The 21,280-nt window shown below is 37.5% G+C and overlaps 2 protein-coding genes across 5 annotated transcripts in view; one reads left to right on the forward strand and one right to left on the reverse strand.

Annotated features, from left to right (window-relative positions):
- Window positions 1-16,368: 16,368 nt before the first annotated feature.
- On the reverse strand, window positions 16,369-20,878 carry LOC144367392 (uncharacterized). The gene is made up of 3 exons (XM_078023489.1): window positions 20,591-20,878; window positions 19,628-20,502; window positions 16,369-19,204 (listed from the first exon to the last, which is right to left on the reverse strand). Exons 1-2 carry the CDS (start codon window positions 20,876-20,878, stop codon window positions 19,678-19,680), a joined length of 1,113 nt encoding a protein of 370 aa, XP_077879615.1. The 3' UTR covers window positions 16,369-19,204; window positions 19,628-19,677.
- The window catches only part of Slc38a9 (solute carrier family 38 member 9), a 97,355-nt gene continuing 96,072 nt past the window's right edge, over window positions 19,998-21,280 (forward strand). For 2 of the 4 annotated variants that reach the window (XR_002483339.3, XM_040271904.2), the window contains exon 1: window positions 19,998-20,186. The gene's annotated coding sequence lies outside the window, so the exon portion shown is untranslated. The remainder of the gene's footprint in view (window positions 20,187-21,280) is intronic. The other 2 variants (XM_005319624.5, XM_040271906.2) reach the window with 2 other exon arrangements.

A 21,280-nucleotide genomic window follows, 5' to 3' on the forward strand; every position in this document is an offset into this window, starting at 1 on the left:
CCTGTCTCTAAATAAAATATAAAATAGCCTGGGGTTGTGGCTTAGTGGTCAAGTGCCCCTGAGTTCAATCCCCAGTACCTGCCCACCACCAAAAAAAAAAAAAAAAAAAAGACTATCACTTTAGGACCTAATAAGAAGTCATGTATACTTACTGCATCCACTTTCTTTCCATCCCCAAACCATTTCAATCTGACATCTGCCCCATTGCTTCACTAAAACTGCTATTGTCAAGGTCACATTGACCTCCCTTTTTCTAAGTGTTGATAGTTTTTAATTTAAAAAAAAAACATTTATTTTTTAAGTTATAGGTGGACACAATATCTTTATTTAATTTTTATGTGGTACTGAGGATCAAACCCAGTGCCTCACACATATTAGTCGAGTGTTCTACCTCTGAGCCACAACCCCAGCCTGACAGTTTTTAATTCTTAATCTAACAAACCTCTTAGCAGTCCTTGACACTGTTAGCTGCTGCTGCTTTATGAAAATGTCTCTATGTGTTATTGAAGAGCCATGTGGAAAAAGATAGTATTGGACTTGTTCCTCACACCATATAACAAGATAAAAAATTCAAATATAAAAACAAACTATGCAAGAACTAGAAGAAAATATTGACGAATCCCCTATACTTGCAAAAACTTTTCTGCCTATTATACAGAAAGAAAAATTTTATATGACTACATAAAGATTAAAAAATGAAACTTTTCATGGCAAAAAAAAAGTTACCATCACAAAATCGAAAGATAAATGATGAACTGAAAAAAAAATACTTCCAACATAAATCAAGAAAAAAGGGACAAAATCTATAATAAAATCTTCTAAAAGTAAAAAAGAAAAAAATTGACAAATCTAAATAAAAATGGGCAAGAGATATTTTAAAAGTTCAGAGAAAAAGAAAAGCAAATAACTCTTGAATACATAAAGAGATTGCCAACTTCATTTGTTACAAGAGCAATGCAAATTAAAATAATAGTGAGATACATTTTTCTCATGCTGTAAAATGGCAGACCCTGTTAGGCTCTGAAATAACTGGCAAATTGTTGTTGGAGATACTTCATGGCATAATTTGAAGGAAGAAAATTTGACCATCTTTAGCAAAATAACATATCATTTACCATTTGATCCAGAAATTCTATCTTTAGTGTTTATCTCTAAGATATACTGACAAAAAGTACAAAAGGATTTTACACAAAGTTATTGCAGGGCTAAAAGCTAAAGACTGAAAAAGTCTCCAAAGACCCTCAATAATTAATAGAAACATTTACCATTGGAGTATTCTGCAGCCATAAAAAGTAAAGAAGATTATGCCTTTATACTGCTATGGAATGACCAGCAGGATGTATTATTGTAAATAAGCCAGAGTAATGTGTCCAGTTCATTAGATATCTAAAAAGAGACATATTTGATGGCATATTTTTAAATGAAAATATAAATCAAAAAATTAATAAAATGACTTCCCATAAGAAAGAAAAGAGGGAACAGGTAAAGGAGTAGAATGATATGTGCTTGGCAATTCTGAATGAATTTGGTTGTGAAACCATATGGCTGTTACACAAAATTATAAAACAAAATTAAATCAAAATTTTAAAAGCAACCTAAAATTTAACACCAAAGGAAACAGAAGAACCTAAATAATGTATATTTACAATAGCCAAGCTGTGGAACCAAACTGGGTGCCCTTCAACAGATGAATGGATAAATAAAATGTGGTATATATACACAATGGAATATTACTCAGCCATAAAGAAGAATGAAATTATGGCATTTTCTGGTAAATGGATGGAACTGGAGATACTGTCATGCTAAGTGAAATAAGCCAATCCCAAAAGCAAAGGGCAAATGTTCTCTCTGTTATGTGGATGCTAACTCACAATAGGGGGTGAGGGGAATAGAAGTTCATTGGATTAAACAAGGGAGAATGAAGGGAAGGGAAAGAGAGAGGAATAGGAAAGACAATAGAATGATTGGACACAATTTTCCCATACTCATATACAAATACACAACTAGTGTAACTCCACATAATGTACAATCACAAAAATGGGAAATTATACTCCATGTATGCATAATATGTCAAAATACACTCTACTGTCATGTATATCTAAAAAAAAATTTTTTTTGTACTGAGGATTGAACCCAGAGGTGCTTAACCACTTAGCCACATTCCCAACCCTTTTTTATATGTTATTTAGAGATAGGATCTTGCTGAGTTGCTAAGTGCCTCCCTAAATTGCTGAGTCTGGCTTTGAACATGCAATCCTCCTGCCTTTTTTCCTTGAGCCATGGGGATTACAGGCATGCACCACCATGCCTGGCTAAAAAGAATTTTTTAAAGAGAATTAATACAAATATAAATAAATACATATATGTTCAGTTATAACTTAACCACACAGAGAGAATTATTTCAGATTATTTAAAATACTATAATTTGACAATATGTTCCTACTAGGAGAGACTCAAATGGGAAAAGAACTGCAAAACAGTTAATAATTTTGGAAATCATATTGTTTGTAATAAAATGGTATATAATTAGATTAATGTTGTTAAGAACTAACAATATGAGAGATAACAAATTGAAATATAAAATCAAATTTAAAAGATAATACAAAGGATTAATGAAATGAAAAGTTGGTTCTTTGAAAAGAAAAATAAGATCCATAAACACTTGGCCAAACTAACCAAAAGAAAAAAAAGACTTAAACTTATAAAACTAGAGATGAAAAAAGAAAATCATCACAGAAATCTAGAGGATCATTAGGGACTATTTTGAAAACTTATACTCCAATAAATTGGAAAGTCTAAAAAAAGGAATACATTTCTAGGCATACATGACCTGCCCAAATTGAATTAAGAGGACATGGAAAATCTGAACATACAAATAACTAGAAAGAGATAGAAGCAATGTTGGAAAAGCCCAGTAACAGATGGAGTCTGAGCTAACTTCTACCAGACCTGTAAGGAAGAACCAAGGTCATTGCTTTTCAAATTATTCCATGAAATAGAAAGGGGTGGAACACTTCAAAATGCAATCTATGAAGCCAGTATCACCCTGATATCAAAACCATATAAGGACACATCAAGGAAAGAAAACTGCAGGCCAGTATCCCTGATGAAATTACATGCAAAAATACTTAATAAATTATTAAAAAATTGTATCCAACATAATATTAAGAAGATTGTGCAGGATGAACAATTTGGTTTCATTCTGGGGTTGCAAGGATAGTTTAACATACACAATCAATAAATGTAATCACCACATAAATAGAAATAAGGACAAAAATCACATAGTCATCTCAATGTATGCACAGAAAGTCTTCAACAAAATTCAGTACCCATTCAAGATACAAACACTGAAGAAACTAAGGATAGAAATAACTCACCTCAACATCATAAAGCCTATATATGACAAACTCAAAGTCAACATCATAGTGAATGAGGAGAAACTAAAAGCATTTCCTTTAAAATCTAGAAAAATGTTCCCTCTCACCACTCCTATTCAATATAGTTCTAGAAATTCTAGCCAGAGCAATTAGGCAAGAGAAAGAACTTAAAAGCATAAGAATATAAAAGGAGGAAGTCAATTTATCACTATTTGTAGATGATATGAACCTATACTTAGAAGATCCAAAAAACTTCACCCCCAGTGTCTCAGGAGGCTGAGGTGAAAGATCCTGAGTTCAAAACCAGCCTCAGCAGCTTAGTGAGGTCCTAAAGCAACTCAGAGAGACCCTGTCTCTAAATAAAAATATAAAAAGGGGTTGGTGATATGGTTCAGTGGTTAAGCACTCGTGAGTTCAATTCCTGGTACTAAACAAAACAAAACAAACTCCACCAGAGTTAATAAACAAACTCTGCAATGTAATTGGTTACAAAATCAACATGCAAACATCAGTAGCTTTCCTATAACCAATAATGAATCTACTGAGAAAGAAATCAGGAAAACGATCCCATTCATGATAGCCAAAATTTAAAAATTTTAAAAAAAAACTAAGAATAAATCTAACCAAGGAGAGAACTCTATAATGAAAACTATAGAACATTGAAGAAAGAAATTGAAGAAAACACTAGAATATGGAAAGTCCTTCCATGCTCATAAACAGGCAGAATTACTATTGTTATAATGGACATATTACCAAAAGCAATATACAGATTCATTGCAATACCCATCAAAATACAAATGATGTTCTTCACAGAACTAGGAAAAAAGAAAAGGCCTAAAATTCATTTCAAAGAATAAAAGATCTAGAATAGCTGAAGCAATTCTTTCTTCTTCTTCTCCTCCTCCTTCTTCTCCTTCTCCTTCTCCTTCTCCTTCTCCTTCTTCTTCTTTTATTTTTTCCTTTTGGTACCAGGGATTGAACTTGGGGGCACTTAACCACTAAGCCCCATGCCCAGCTCTTTTCTTGTATTTTATTTAGAGACAGGGTCTCATTGAGTTGCTCAGTGCCTCAGTAAGTTGCTGAAGCTGGCTTTGAACTCATAATCCTCCTGCCTCAGCCTCCTGAGCCAGTGGGATTATAGGCATGCACCACTGTGCCGGCTAGCCAAAACAATTTTAAGAAAAACAAAACAAAACAAAAACAATGCTGGAGGCACCACAATACCTAACTTCAAATTAGACTATAAAACAGCAGTAACAAAAACTGCATGGTACTGCTAAAAAAACAGCCACCTAGATCAATGCAACAGATAGAAAATACAGAGACAAACCAACACAGTTACAGCCATCTGATCCTTGACAGAGGTGGCAAAACACATGGGAGAAAAGATAGCCTTTTTAACAAAAGATGCTGGGAAACTCATTATCCATATCTAGAAGAATAAACTAGATCTCTGTCTGTCACCCTGAACACAGATTAACTCCAAATGGATCAAAGACCTAGGGAGTACATCAGAAACTTTTAAACTGCCAGAAGAAAACATAGAGCCAACACTCCAACATAGGTGCAGGCAACAACTTTCTCATTAGAATGCTAAAACTCAGGAACTAATGCCAAGAATTAATAAATGGACAGCATCAAATTAAAAAGTCCTGCATAGCAGCTGGCACAGTGGTGCATGCCTGTAATACCAGCAGCTTGGGAGGCTGAGGTAGGAGGATTGTGAGTTCAAAGCCAGCCTCAGCAACTTAGCAAGGCACTTAGCAACTCAGTGAGACCTGTGTCTACATAAAATATAAAAAGGCAGGGGTGGGAGGGACTGGGGTTGTAGCTCAGTGGTAGAGCACTTACCTAGCACATGTGAGGCACTGGGTTTGATCCTAAACACCAAATAAAAGTAAATAAACAAAATAAAGGTGTTGCATCCATCTACAACTAAAAAAAAATTTAAAAAAGAAAATCCTGCATAGCAAAGAAAATAATCAAGAATATTAAGAGAAATCCTTTGCCAGTCACAGAGGATTAATATCCAGAATATATAAAGAATAATCCACAAAGTTAACCCCCCAAAATAACAATAATAATCCAATTAACAAATGGGTAAATGAACTAAACAGACATGTCTCAAAATAAGAAATAGTCAACAAATACATGAAAAACTGTTCAATATCTTTAACAATTAAGGAAATGCAAATCAAAACTACACTGAGATTTCACTCCAGTCAGAATGGCAACCATCAAGAATACAAACAACAATAAATTCTGGAAAGGATATGGAGAAAAAGGAACACTTTTACATTGTTGGTAGGGTTGAAAATTAGTGTATTCACTATGGAAATTAGTATGGAAGTTCCTCAAAAGACTAGGAATGGAATCACCATATGACCCAGCTATACCACTCCTCAGTATTTATCCTAAAAATTGAAGCCAGCATGGTATAGAGATCCATGATATATATGTTTATATCAGTTCAATTCACAATAGCTAAACCATGGAACCATCAATGGATGAGTGAATAAAGAAAATGTAGTATATATACACAATGAAGTTTTATTAAGTTATAAAGAAAAATTAAATTACATATTGACAGGAAAATAGATGGAACTTTAGAACATTGTGTTAAACAAAATAAGCAAAACTCAGAAAGTCAAGGATCATCTGTTTTCTTATATGAGGAAGATAGAGAGGAAAAAAGGAAAAGAAATATTGGGGGTGGGCACATGAAAAATCTAAGGGAGTAGAGAAAATCTAAGGGGAAACAGTAGAGGAAAGGGACCAGGATTAGGGTTAGGGAGAAGAGGGAAAGGTAATGGGGAATAATATTGGCCAAATTATATTGTCATATTGTGTGCATAAATGAATACGTAACAATGAATCCAAACATTATGTATAGTTACAATGTATCAGTAAAAATATGGGAAAGAGAAGAAAAAAGAAATAAAATCAGAGTGAAGAAATAAGTCTGTATTTTTAAATTTTAATTGAAGCTATTGATATGAAACCATAACATATTACCTGGAAAAAAATAACTCCCTAACTATCCATTAGAAAAATCTACAAATAATGATCAGTACACTAGCATTAAGCATGTTAGCACACAGATTGTGGTCTCTCCAAGAAACCAACTTCCTTAGCAAAAAGCAAGGAAACTTTCAAAAGCCAAAAACGTATAAGAAACCAACTGAAGTGGGCTCTCACTGACCAAACCTGGGACAATTTGAGCAACAAAGTAAACAATTATAGTAACATAATATAACCTGTGGAATAAAGAAAGAACCCTTGATAATAAATAAGTAAATAAGAAAGGATGAAAATCTCTTTCAGCAGAATTCTAACTAATAAAACTAATAGAGACTTTTTAGTCACCATCTTGCAACTATCACAGTAATATTTGATTCTGGTTTACTAAAACCAACAGCTGAAAGTTTGATGGAAAAAAGGGATGTTAATAAGGTGTCTCCCAATAATTTTTTTATCAATTATAAAGAAAAATAAGAACCATAGAATGGAGAAAACAGGCACACACTATTTTAACCAAATGATCAGTTAACAGTTCTATCCTGGTTATCTATTACTATATAACAAACTACTCCAAAATTTGATGACTTAAAACAATTTTTTATTGTCTCTTGTGGTTTTGTGGATTGAGGGAATTGGGTTGGGATTTTTCTCTTTTTTAAGTTTTTTTTTTTTTTTTTTTTAGTTGTATATGGACACAATACCTTTATTTTATTTATTTATTTTTATGTGGTGCTGAGGATTGAACCCAGTGCCACACGTGCTAGGAAAGCACTCTCCCACTAAGCCACAATCCCACATCGCCCCAGATGGGATTTTTCATACAGTCCATTTAGATGTTAGCTGGGACTTGATTCATTTCACAATTTAATATTGATTTTCAGGTCCTCCCTGTGTGATTAAGCCATTAACTAAATGTATATTTATTTAGGTGCTTTGGTTGTTTCCTTTTGTGCTAAATTGTGTTAAAATTTCCTTTTGTTTGCTTTTAAAATTTTGATATAATTGTTTTATATTTTTGTGTAACAGTCACATGATGTCACAAATTCACTCAGAGTTGTCTAGCACACATTTTTCTTTTTCTTTATTTAAACAAATTGGTGTCTTCTTTACTGTAGCTTTTATAGCTAAATCAGTTGCGCAGTGGCCAATCTTCTCTTTCTCCAAGTGGCTGGTTTGGGCTTTCTCACAGATTGGTTGGTGGTCTCAGTCAGATAGATACTCTATGGTGGCTGCCTACCCCCATAGTGAGAATTCCAACTGAACAAACATTCCAAGGATAGCATTCCAAGAGACCAGGGCAGAAGCTGCAAGACTTCTGCAGATCTAAGCATAAGAAATAATGCAGTCACAGTTACCACATTCTATTGTTTATGAGAAAGTCACAACATCAGTCCAGATTTAAAGAGGGAACTACATAATGGCATGAAAACTGGAGATGTGGTTTACTAAAGACACTGTTGATGATAACCAATGTATACCAGTTAAACCCTTTGACATTTTTAAATCCCTCTTCAACCCCAATAACTGGGGTTACTCTTATAAAGCTGTCTCAAAGTTCCCATATGCTTTCTTCATTCTGCTTCATTCTTTTCTCTTTTTTCCCCTCTGAATGTGTATTTTCAAGTAGCCAATCTTTTTTTTTTTTTTTAAAGAGAGAGTGAGGGGCTGGGGATGTGGCTCAAGCGGTAGCGCGCTCGCCTGGCATACTGTTGGTATGTGGTGCTGAGGTTTGAACCCGGGCCGCACGCATGCCAGGAGAGCGCGCTACCGCTTGAGCCACATCCCTAGCCCAAGTAGCCAATCTTTGGGCTCATTAGTTCTTTCTTCTGTTTAATTTATTCTTCTCTTGATGCCTTCTTACTGAAATTTAAATTCCACTTAGTATTTTTTTAGCTCAAAGATTTTTAAAATTGCTTCAATCTCTCTTAATATTTTTTGTTATTTAATCTTTTTTGGGGGGAGTGTACTAAGGGTTGAACTCCAGGGACACTCAACCACTGAGCCACATCCCCAGCCCTACTTTGTATTTTATTTAGAGACAGGGTCTCACTGAGTTGCTTAGTGCCTTGGTTTTGCTAAAGTTGGCTTTGAACTCGCGATCCTCCTGCCTCAGCCTCCAGAGTCACTGGGATTACAGTACTGCATCATTTTTAAATGGTCTCTTAAAGTCTTCAAATTTCTTTAAAACTGCTGTTTTAAATTCTCCATCTGAGAATCACCCATATTGACAGTTTTTGACACCTTATTTTTATTGTTTTTTAGTTGTAGATGGATACAATACCTTTAATTAATTAATTAATTTGACGTGGAACGCAGTGCCTCACACATGCTAAGGAAACGCTCTACCACTGAGCTACATCAGCAGTCCACCCTGGCATGTTATTTTGACCATTAGACAGGTATGATTCCCTACAAGTTCTTGATGCTTTTTGGTGTGTGACATAGTCTAAGCATTGAAGGACTGGTTATTTATTCCAGTCTTCCAATTTAGCTTTGTTTTTGCCTGTCTTTCTAGAAATTCAAGCAGGCTACTTCTTTTCTCTGAGCCTTAAGTCACTCCTATTATTTCAGCACTAGATAGAGCCCTAAGTTCAAGTTAACTTCAAATCCTCACTGTTTCAGCACTAGAGGGAGACCAGGCTCAGTTTGTCCACAGTCTGGAGTTGATGCATTGTTCAGCATGAATTGGGAGAGTACTTCAAAGAGTAGTCCATCCATGCAAACCTCCCCCTGGCCCAAAGGCCTCTTCAGAAACCGAAACACCCTCAGAATTCTACCTGGGCAGAATCACCATAGAGAGACCAGCCCAGGCTCCTATGCCACATCTGTAGCTATGAACTGCAATACTATTATACCTTGAGCCCACAACCAGTCAAGAGCAGCCCAGTTTTGAGGTATGGCCCACAACCAGTCAAGAGCAGCCCAGTTTTGAGGTATGGCCAAGACCCACCCTGCTGTGGGCTGCCTCCTGCTGAGGTGGACTCAGAGTCTAAGACTAACTACTACAACTAGCCGTGGGTGATGCTGGCTAGAACAGAAGATATATAGGCAAGAGCTGCATGTCTTTCCTGGCACTGGAATCACCAGTAGATAGAACCAGAGGCTCTACCTACAGAGAAGACTGGAGGCAGGGGCCATTAGGATCTGCCTGCTCAGTGTTAAGTTTCAGCAGCCTAGCACTGAGTTCTATAGCAAAGTCATGAGCTTACTACCCAGTCTTGCCCCAGTGAGTAAAGTTTTGCTCCACACTATGCTGTCTGAAATTGGGATAGTGTTGGTTAAAGTAGTCCTTTGGCTACAAAGACTAATACTAAACTGGGTCATATGAGTCTGACAGCCACAAGAATCTACACAAATCTCAGGGTGCACCTAGGCCCACACTATATCTGGTGGTGATGCAAGTGGAAACAAATCTGTCCCACTGGGGTTCAAAACTGTGCCTGGTACTAGAGCAGAGCTAGAGCTCCATCTGCAAACACTGGCCAGGGGATAGCTGTGCTGTTGGAATTTGGGAGAGGGGTGCTGGAGACAGTCCCTTGTCCACCAAGGCTAATACAACGCTGGGTCAATCCTGAGTCTTACAACTGCAGGAACCTGCAAGATGGTGTGGGGGAAATGATCAGGCCCACTTCAAGGGTAACAATGATGCAGGCCAAAACTGGAGTCTGTCCCACTTGCATGCAGGCTAAGGCTGGCCTCAAACTTTCAACTCTTGCCTCAGCCTCCTCAGTCACTGGGATTACAGGGATGCATCAACATTCCTGCCTATAAAAACAATTTTATTTATTTTTATTTTTTTAATATTTTGTAGTTATAGTTGACACATGACTTTATTTTATTTATTTATATGTGGTGCTGAGGATCGAACCCAGGGCCTCAAATGTGCTAGGCGAGGGCTCCACCGCTGAGCCAAAACCCCAGCCCTAAAAACAATTTTAAAAGGAAAAAAGAAGGTGGGCAGCTTAGAAACTTCAAGAGAGATAAAAAACATAATCAAGTGCAATGTGCAGGTTTTGTTTGGATCCTGACTCAAATGAGCTATTTAAAAATTGTATGATATAATTCAAGAAATTTATAAACTGACTAAACAATGATCTTAAACTAATATCAAAGTTTTAGGTATGATAATGATATGGTGGTTATAATTTCTAATGGAGTGTTTACATCTTAGAAATATATACGGGGGTGAGATTATAGATTAAACAAGATTGGGCCTGTGTTGATTACTTTTATAAGTAAGAGATACATAGAGGTTCATTATGAGGGAGATATAGAAGGGCTTAGGCGGCAAGATGGGAAGTGAGGAAGTAAAGAACAGGGCTAGAACAAAGGAGAATGGAGAGGTCAGTTTCCTGCTTGACAAAAGTGCTCTTGGACATAAGCAGGGGACCCAGTCAGATAGACACTCCCATACTTGTGCTACTAAGCAGGGGAATCCAATAGAAAAATTAAAACAGACACATGGACAGAGGGGGCATCAATCAATAATAGTAAAGAACATATGGACAGGGGCTGGGGATGTGGCTCAAGTGGTAGCACGCTCACCTAGCATGTGTGAGGCACTGGGTTCGATTCTCAGCACCACATAAAAATATTGTGTCCACCTAAAACTGAAAAATAAATATTTTTTTTAAAAAAAGAACATGTGGACAGGGGAGGAGATAAGGAAAGGAGGACATTTCAGAGATCATAACAAGAACAGGACAAAACTCGACCACTGGATTTCCAGCTCTGGGGCCCCTTCTCTTCAGAGAAGTCTGTCTCTGTCTCTTCTGTAGTAAACTCGCTGCTTGCTTGCTACCTTTTTCCTGTTCTTCAATTCTTTGCTAAACAAAGACAGTGAGCCCAGTACCCATAAACAGTAACAATTATATTCTCTACTTTTGAATATATATAAAAATTTCCAAAAACAAAAAACTCATACTCCCTTCTCTGGTTATTCCTGACTTTCCTTCTATCTCTATGACCAATTTCTTCTCAATCATTTTTTTTTAAGTTGTAGATGAACACAATACCTTTATTTTATTTATTTATTTTTATGTGATTCTAAGGATTGAACCCAGTGCCTCACATGTGCTAAACAAATGTTCTACCATTAAACTACAACTCCCGCCCCTCAATCCCTTTTTTTTTTTTTCTTTCAGATTCTTCCATCTCTATCTAGTCTTTAAATGTTGGAATTTCTTGGGATTTGTTCTCAATTCCCGGTCCCATCCTTTCTTTTTCCTAAGTAATGTTTATCTTTTCTCCTAAAGTATAAATCAAGAACTTTTTAGTGTATAAATTAAGAATTTTTCAGTGGAAAATCTGACTTACTTTAGGAAAAAAGCAAATGGGAAATTTATTGGTTCATACATCTGGGTCAAACACAGAATCAAGATCAAAGTAGTATAAACACAACTTCACTCTTAAACTTAAGAACTGTCTCTCCATGCTTCAGGCAGAATGTCTGCTTTACAGATAGGTTCTCTCCGTGAGGCAAGCGAGATGATGACTTCTATCAGGTCCAGAATCACATTCACCTAGCTTAGCTATCCACTGCCAAGTTAGCAACTCCAACAAAGAGTTTCTTTCTCTAGGAAAAAAAGGATTAATCTTTTGAGCCATGTTCCTTACATTTGGATAATTGCTGATACTATTGGAGGATACTATAGGATGACTGTCTAAGCCTGGGTCCAGTCAAGACAGCAGGGTATATTATCATAAGAAAGCCCAATGTTTCCTAGACAAATAAAATTAGCTATTCCAGTTCCCTAAACAAAGGAACCATTACAATTTCCATTTGTATGTTGACATTTCAAATGCAGTGCTCTCCTGGGCTCCAGGTCTAATCACCCAGCAACCCACTGAATATGTCCAATTAGACATTTTATAGGTACCCTACTCTTAAGTTTCCCAATGCTGCCAGGCACAGGGACACATGCCTGTAATCTCAGTGACTCTGTAGGCTGAGGCAGGAGGATCACAAATTCGAGGCCAGCCTCAGCAATTTAGCAAGACCCTCAGCAATTTAGTGAGGCCTGTCTTGAAATAAAAAATAAAAAGGGCTGGGAGGTAGTTTAGTGTAAAGCACCCCTGGGTTAAATTTCCAGTACCAAACAAAACAAGTTGTCCAATACTGAATTCATTTTCTCAGCCTTTCCCCTGTTTTCCCTCTCTCTTTATTCCCAATCTCAATACAGGATACAACCATCCATACACATGTACAAGTTGCATACCTGGGGATCACATTTTTTATTCCCCAACATCCATCACTCCCCACATTCAGTTAGCAAAATATGTCAGTTCTACTTAATATTTCTATTCCTTGGATGTGCTCACTAATCTGTCACTAACATAGGTTAGTGGCTGGCCATCCCCTTTCATTGAGACTAGTCCAAGTCATATTTTCTCATCTTTTAATTTAAGGTAGTACCCTCACCCCATTATACTGTAAAAAAAAAAAAAACAGTTTACTTATGTAATAGAATTTTATTTTATTTTACTTATCATTGAATAAAATGTTTGTTAATTATTATTTATTTCTCCCACTTAAATGTAAGTTCCTTCATAGAAGAAAATACGTTAGTCCTATTCACTCCCAGATTAAGGTGATTTAAGTTTAAATCAACTTAAACAATAATGAATATTAGTTGTTTAAAAAGAAACCTATTTATGGGACTGGGAACATATCTCAGTGATAGAGCACTTGCTAGCATACACAAGGCCCTGGTTTCATCCTGTGCACCACACACACAGAAATACACACACACACACACACACACACACACACACACACACACACAAACTATGTTTGTTTAGTTGGATAAAAATTATCATTCAACTGGTAAGGTTTCTTTTTCCATTCAAATCTGGATTTTTCAAAGAGTTTGACACATAATAATTGTATATATTTATGGAGTACAGTGTGATAATTTAATAATGAATATAATCTATAGTCATCAAATTAGGTAATTACCATTCCGATGTACTTAAATATTTATCATTTTGTATTGAAGACTCTAGTTCTTTATAAAATATATAATAATGTTTTGTAAGTAATAATCACTCTATTGTACTGTAGAACACTAGGTTTAAAAGATTGGGTAGAGTTTATACATAAAATTTGGGCCTCCTGTCTCTGAATTTCTTATTTGTGGTATCCCCCTTACTTTCTAGCAGCTGTGATTGTCTCAAGTTACCCTGAGACAGATCTAACAGAACTCTAGCCACTTCTCATAATGTAGACTAGAGCTAAATCCTCAAAAATGAAGAAACTCATCCAGAGCCGTACACTTCTTCCAAATATCATCTTCTCTCCAGAGTCAGTTTTGTTTTCTCTCTAGTACAAATAGGTAGTATTTTCTGTTCTACTTACAGGTCAAGATGTATCATAGTCATCAGGGGAATTTAGTGTGTTGGAAGCTTACGCAGCTATTACCAAAAGAGACTCCACTCAAATATATGATAGGAGGTTTAAGTTTTTCATAGAAGAACTAAGCCAGGATTGGGACATCTAGTGTACTAGAACTACAAATTTTAAATTAGAGAGTTTTGAAGAATTTGATTAGCCAAACATGGTGGTGTATACCTATAATCACAGTCACTTTGGAGGGTGAGACAGGAGGATCACAAGTTCAAGGATCACAAGTTCCAGGGCAGATCCTGTGTCAAAATAAGATTTTCAAAAATTCTAGGTTTGTAGCTCAGTGGTAAATAACTTGCCTAGCATGAAACAGCCCCTGGATTCAATCCACAGTGCCTCAAAGAAGTGGAAGGAGGAAGTGAAGGAGGAGGAGCAGCAACAGCAGCAAAAAAGAATTGTATCAATCCTAGTTGTTTTCCACACAATAATTCTTTGCCAATCTGTGATTCCCACTTCATTTTTGTGGTTTATCCAGACTCTATCCAATCAACTCCCACTCTCTTCTTCATATACCATTTACTTCTCTAAAAAATAATTCTATTTAATTTAGTTTAAATTGTTTGTATACAATTGATCATAGTATTTTCTTATAATGTTTTTATTTCTGTAAGGTTGGTAATAATTATCATAATCTCATTTCTGCTTTTAGTAATTTGAGTCTTCCTTTTCTTGCTAGTCTAGCTAAGGTTTGTTGATCTGTTGATCATTTGGAAGAACCAACTATTGGTTTCTTTTGATTCTATTGTTTTTCTATTCTCTGTTTCATTTATTTCCGCTCTACTCCTGATTATTTTCTTCCTTGTGCTAGCTTTGAGTTTAATTTGTCCTTATTTTTCAAGTTCCTTTGTGGTTTGTTGTTGTTTCATTTTGCATTTTGGGTTTTTCTGACAATACTTGAAATTGAACCTAGGGCCTAGCACATGCTACACAAGCCATCTGTATCCCTAGTCCCTCCCCCCTGCCTTTTATTTATTTATTTTTTTAATGTTGAGATAGGATCTAATTAAGTTACCCAAGCTGGCTTTGAATTTGTGATCCTCCTGCCTCAGTCTCCCCAGTTGTTGGGATTACAGTCATGCATACTGCACCTGACTTCAAGTTATTTATATAGAAAATTTGGGGGCTGGGATTGTGGCTCAGCAGTAGAGTGCTTGTCTAGCTCGTATGAGGCACTGGGTTCGACCCTCAGCACCACATAAAAATAAATAAAGATTTATTTTTTAAAAAAATGTAGAAATTTTTGATTTACGGATTAAAGATCTTCTTTTTATGTATTTTTAGTTGTAGATGGACATAATACCTTTATTTTATTTATTTATATGTGGTGCTGAAGATCAAGCCCAGTGCCTAAAACATGCTAGGCAAGTGTTCTACCACTGAGCTACAACACCAGCCCAAAGATCTTCTTTAACATGGACATTTATGGGTATAAATTTATGGGTATATTTTCCCATAAGCACTGCTTTTGCTACGTGTCATAAGTATTGGTATACTTTTGCTTTCATTTATCTCAGAGTACTTTGTAATTTCTCTTTTAACCCATTGGTTATTTAGAAATTTATTAATTTTCACATATTTGTGAATTTCCCATATTTTTTTATTTTATATTTTTAATTTCATTCCATACAGTCAGGAAAGATACTTTGTAGACTTCAAACTTTCAAAACATATTGAGACTTGTTTTTGAAACTAAACATATATTCTATTTCAATAATGTTCAATGTACACTTAAGAATATGTATTCTGTCATTGCATAAGATGATCTATAAATGTTCCATCTCATTGGTTTAAAGTATTGTTCAAGTCTTCTAATTCCATGTACATCTTCCATATTCCATCGAGTCCTTTATTTATTTATTTTTGTAGTTGTAGATGAACAGCATGCCTTTATTTATTTTTAATGTGGTGCTGAGGATCGAAACTAGTGCCTCACATGTGCAAGGCAAGCACTCTGCCACTGAGCTACAGCCCCAGTCCTATCTAGTCCTTTATTAACAGTAGGGTATTGAAGTCTCCAACTATTAGTGTAAAACTGTCTAAAATTACATCTTTATACATTGTGTGCCCATTAACATAGATTTGTTATTATTGTTTTATGCATTTGTCATTTAAATATTTATTTACCTATTTATTTGTAGCTGTAGATGGACATAATGCCTTTATTTTATTTATTTATTTTTAATGTGGTACTAAGGATTGAACCCAGTGTCTCACACATGCCGGGCAAGAACTCTGCCACAGAGCTACCCCCAGACCCATCATTTAAATCTTTTATTAAGAAGAATTACAAGTCAAAAATACAAGCGAACAAGTTTTATACTTGTGTAGTTACATTTACTAGTGTTCATTTCTTTTTTTTTTTTTTTTAATTTATGGGGTTTTAAAAAAATATTTTTATTTTACTTATTTCTTTTTAAGTGTTAATGAGAATCGAACCCAGGGCCTTGTAATTGCTAAGTGAGCGCTCTACCACTGAGCCACAACCCCAACCCAAGCATTCATCTCTTCACATGACTTTGAATTACTGCCTATTGTTAGCACAAAAGAACTGAACCGGGTGCAAACTTCATGGATCAGAGCCTTTATTCAGCAATTGAGTCAGCTTCTGATAGACCCACTTTCCTGGTGGAAAATGAGTCCCTGGCCAAAAGGGGAGTCTATGATTATGTGGGTTACGCTGTGAGGTAACTTAATTTGCCAAAGCATGTCTAACGGAGGGTCTCGGATCAGCATTCGGTATTTATCTCTTTCCCTCCAGGGTTCCACTGTACTGACATGGGAAAGGATTTATTTTGAGAAGGATCAATGCTTTGGCTTCTTCCCAGAGACTGCCAGTCTAGGCTTTGATGGATATTTCCTCTGTAGGGATCCTCTTGCCACTGGATGATGTTTGCTTCCTTTCTAGGGATTGTCTCAGACACTGGGAAAGACTGTATTGGGAAAAGATCAATGTTATCAATATGTTGCCTTCTTCCTCACTCTTCCCAGGCCATGCTATTTTGGGGTTTGTCATTCCACATCTAATACCTACCATCTTTCCCTTTCAAACTCAAGCAAAGACTTTAGCATTTCTTGTAGGGCAGGTCTAGTCATGATAAAAAGTTCCTGTTTTTGTTATTCTGGGATCATCTTCATTTTTCTTTATTTTTGGAGAATTCTTTATTTTTTTCTTTCACCACTTGAATTATGACATAGAATTCTTTATTTTTTCTTTCACCATTTAAATTATGACACTGGCTGTGGGCTCCATGATTTCTGATGAGAAACCAACTGTTAATATTGAGTATTTCTTATCCATGATCAGTCACTATGCTCTTACTAGTCTCAAAACTGTTTTTTTCTTTCAATAATTTGATTTTAATATTTCTTGCTGTGAATCTCTTTGAATTTATCCTTCCTAGATTTCATTGCATTTTTTAGGTGTATGGATTCATATCACTTTTCAGCTTTTACTTTAAACATTCTTTACACTCCTTTCTTTTCTCCTCTCCTTTTGGATTTCCCATTATGCATGTGTTTGCTTAGATGGTGTCCCACAGTTCACATAGCTCTTTCCACTTTTCTTCCTTCTTTATTCTTTCAGTTATTCAAACTGGATTACTTCAGTTGACCTATCTTCAAGTTCCCTACTCTTTCCTGCTCAAATCTGCTATTGAATCTCTCTTAGTGAATTTTTCATTTCAATTATTGTACTTTTCAACTTCAGAAATTCTATTTGGTTTCCTTTCTTAATTTCTATCTATTTAATTATAACCTCCATTGAAAAATCAAGTTCTTCTGGTTTCTTTTAGTTCTTGCTCATGGTTTCCTTTAACTGTTTGAACATATTTAAAACAGTTGATTTGAAGCCTTTGTCTAGCAATTCTAATGTCTGGGCTTCCTAAAGATCCTTCTAACATTTTCCCCCTGAAAATATGATGTATTTTTTTTTCTTTGTATGCCTCATATTTGTTCGTTGATAACTAGACATTTTGCAAATTACAATGTGACAATTCTGGATACCAGATTCTTCCCTTTCACACCAGGGCTTGTTGTTGCTGTTTATTGTGACTAATTTTTGTTTCTTTAGTGACTATCCTGAACTAATTCTATGAAGTCTGTATTCTTTGTTTTGTGGCCACTGAATTCTCTATTGGTTTAGTGGTCAGTTAGTGATTTCATTTATTAAATGCCTAGAGCCAAAAAAGATAAATAGCCAAATACAAGAAAACACTGTCAGCCTTTGTCAATTAACTATGTGTTGGGATAGCCAGGCAACTTACAACACAGCTTTAGCCTTCACTGAACTTGCATATAGCCTGAAGGTGAGTCAGAGAAATGTTTTGGGGTCTTTTCTGAGCATACCTCCAGATCAGGACATGTGTATGGCTTTCTAGATTCTCCAGAATCAAAGGAAGCTTTTCAGAGCCCTTATTCCCTCAAGAAACTCCTTCCTCAGCTTCTTTCTTCCCAGTATTATTGATCTGTTTATTTCTTGCTTCATCTGCCCTCTCTGCAACCTGTGGCAACAGTTGATGTGTGTGTTTTAATGTTTTTGACAAACACTGCCCTAGAGAAGTGCTGAAGCAGATGAAACTAAGACAAGTCCTTAGCTGAACCTTCAAGGAACCACCAGACAGGTCAAAACATACAACTACATCAGGAATGTGGGCTGCCATCTTCAAAGCCACCAACCTGGGGAGTAGATGACCATAGAACTCTGACCAAAATTCAGTAGTTTTTTCCCCCAGTATTTCTCTGGCTGTTGTAAGATTTTTAAAAATGATTATTTCTAGTTTCAAAAAAAAAAAAAAAAAGGCGATTCCAATAGTTTTGCCAGCTTATTCATTGCCTTTATGGACAAAGTTACCAAGTTCCCTACTTGCTACTTTTGTGGACAACACTCCATATCACTTACTTCTGAACTTCCCCATCTTATTTTTCTCAGTCTGGAATGCAGAGAATAAGAAAATTTGCTATCTCTGAAACTATCAAAAGAATGTAATGTTGATTTGAAAGCAGGGCCAGAGAACAGTTGCAAAAGCACTAGATAGACATCATCAACAAAGTAACTTTTATCTTTCTTAAAGGCAACATACACAAAATCACCTAGGTTGTATTCATTGGGTACTCAATAACAGAGCCAGTATTTGATAAAAGTTTGAAAACACAGGCTTTGGGATAAGACCTTAATTTTTGAATTACAGATATTTTGCCACTTGAAAGGTGTTTAGCCTTGGCAAATCACTTAAATTCTTTTAAGACTTTTTTTTTGGGGGGAAGGGATGTTTTCTTTGAAATGGGGTCTAGCCATGCTGCCTAGGCTAGTCTCAAATTTTCCATCCTCTTGCCTCAGTCTCCCCAGTACCTGGGATTACAGGCATCTGCCACCACAGTGCCTGGTTTAAGACGGTTTCTTTACCTGTGAAACAGAGATAATATACACTTACAAAATTGTGATAATGGCTTAAAAGGAAATATATGTAAAATACTTGACATTCAGTGCTATCTGTTAAATGGATTTTTAAATTTAGTTCTTGATGACATTACAGCACATTGTTGGTTTGGGGGTTTTGTTTGCTCGGGGTTTGTTGTTGTTTGTTTTTTTGTTTTTTGCTGGTTTATTTCTATGAGCCACTGGCTGCCTATGTAGGAAGGGCTTAGGGGTTGCCATATGGTTTTCACGGATTTACTTTCAGCTGATTTTTCTAACAATCACATAATTTTTACCTAGGTTGTATATTTATTTGCGTTGGCTTTGGGAAATCTGCTGGGAAGAAGGGGGCTAAAATCCCCCAAAGTCTTTTAGTTTAGACACTAATTTATCAACACATAGAAAACCAACCTAAATGTCTATACGATGGACAACTCAGCAATTCTACTTGGTTCCCTTTCTTAATTTCTATTCTTTCTTTTTTTCAAAACCAGGTCCGATAGGTGTCTGTAAGGTCCAAGCACGTGACCACCTAGTACAAAAACAGCCGCGAAAGCCTGAGAAGACAGACAAAGGGAGGTCAGCCCGACGTGGGGACTGCCCATCAACGATTTCTCACAGCGCCTCCGAGGTTGTAAATACGACAGGAGGCCGCGCCACTCCTCCCAGGTGACCTGGAGCCTCGAGCGCCCTCCGGACCGCACACCTGCGCGCGGGGCGCGCTCCTCCCGACGCCGACCCGGCTCCGCCTGAGGAGCGCACGGCCGCAGGGCCTTCTGGGAATCGTAGTCCGCGGCGTCCGAGCTTTGACAGAGGCCGCGGGCACAGCGCGCACAGAACTCCATTGCCCGCCGGTCCCCGCGGCCCAAGCCATTGCCTCTTCCTGTTTGGGTGACTAATAGTCCGGCGGCCGCGAATTGCCGGGGTTTGGAAAAGGGTCTACGCCTTCCCGTCCAGTTGGCCTGCTCAGGTAGAGCACGTTTCTGGTCTTGCAAACAAATTATCCCCTCCGGAGGGTGGGCAGGGAGCCGACGGGAGGCGGCAGGGAGGGCTGAGCTTGCGCCGAAGCCGGCTGTCACCTGCGGTAGTTTTTTGGAGTGGCGAGTCGGCACTGCAGCTTCTTGGGGGAGCCGCGAAGCCAGATCCCGGGCCGCGGAGGCTGCTCCCCGGAGGCTGCTCCCCGGAGGCTGCTCCCCGGAGGCTGCGCGCGCTCCTCGCCTCCTCACGGGCTGGAGAGCGGTAAAGTCAGGGAGCCCCCGGGAGAGGAAGCGGGCGTCTACTGAAGCCTTGGGGAAAAGGCAAGTGTTAAGTGGTAAGACAGATGAACATCTTGATCCCCAGGTGAGAGAAGGTGAGTTGGGGTTTTGCAGGAACCCAGTACCCTTCTCTTTTCAGAGTGGGGAATAGCTGGCGACAGGGTTTAAGGACGGAAGCCCCTTTTCGCCTTGAGCTAGGACCACAGATGGCTTGGTGGGGCCATCGCTGGTAAGCTCTTCGCACGCTTGTCACGAGATTGACTGGTGCCAGTTGAGGATCCTGATAGTGGGTGGCTTGGTATGTTAGCTGCCTAAGAATACTGGAGCTGGGAGAACATCTGGCCGAGAGCATTCGCCTCACTTTACAAATGAGAAACTGAGATTCCTCCGAGTTAGAGGAACCCATTCATCACCAGGCGCACCCCTTCCTTTTTCTTAATCTCTGGGGATCTTTTTGTGTCGTTACATTGTTAAATAATTCAGTAGTAAGTTGTTTTTCTGTTTCACGATGCTGAAGATAGAACTTAGGGCCTCATGCATGCTAGGCAAGCCCTCTACCCCTGAGCCACACACTGAGTACACCCCCTCTTTTTTTTTTTTTTTTTGAAACCAGGGCCGCTTAACCACTGAGCCAGGTCCTCAGTCCTTTTTTATTTTTGAAACATCGTCTTGCTAAGTTGCTGAGGGGCTTCCTAAGTTACTGAGGGTGACCTCGAACTTGCAGTCCGCCTGGCTCAGCCTCCCTAGTCGCTGGGATTACAGTTGTGCACCACCAAGCCCAGCTTGCCTTTTTCTTTTTAATTCCTTT

Source organism: Ictidomys tridecemlineatus, chromosome 1 (genome assembly GCF_052094955.1).
Source record: "Ictidomys tridecemlineatus isolate mIctTri1 chromosome 1, mIctTri1.hap1, whole genome shotgun sequence".
Taxonomy (NCBI): Eukaryota; Metazoa; Chordata; class Mammalia; order Rodentia; family Sciuridae; genus Ictidomys; species Ictidomys tridecemlineatus.

Bases quoted from the DNA above. Each gene is read 5' to 3' on its own strand.
- LOC144367392 (XM_078023489.1), bottom strand. From the start codon at position 20,878: ATGGGTTCCTCTAACTCGGAGGAATCTCAGTTTCTCATTTGTAAAGTG. The intron at 20,503-20,590 runs GTTCCTGCAAAA...CTTTTCCCCAAG, and splicing joins TGAAAAGAGAAGGGTACTGG to GCTTCAGTAGACGCCCGCTT.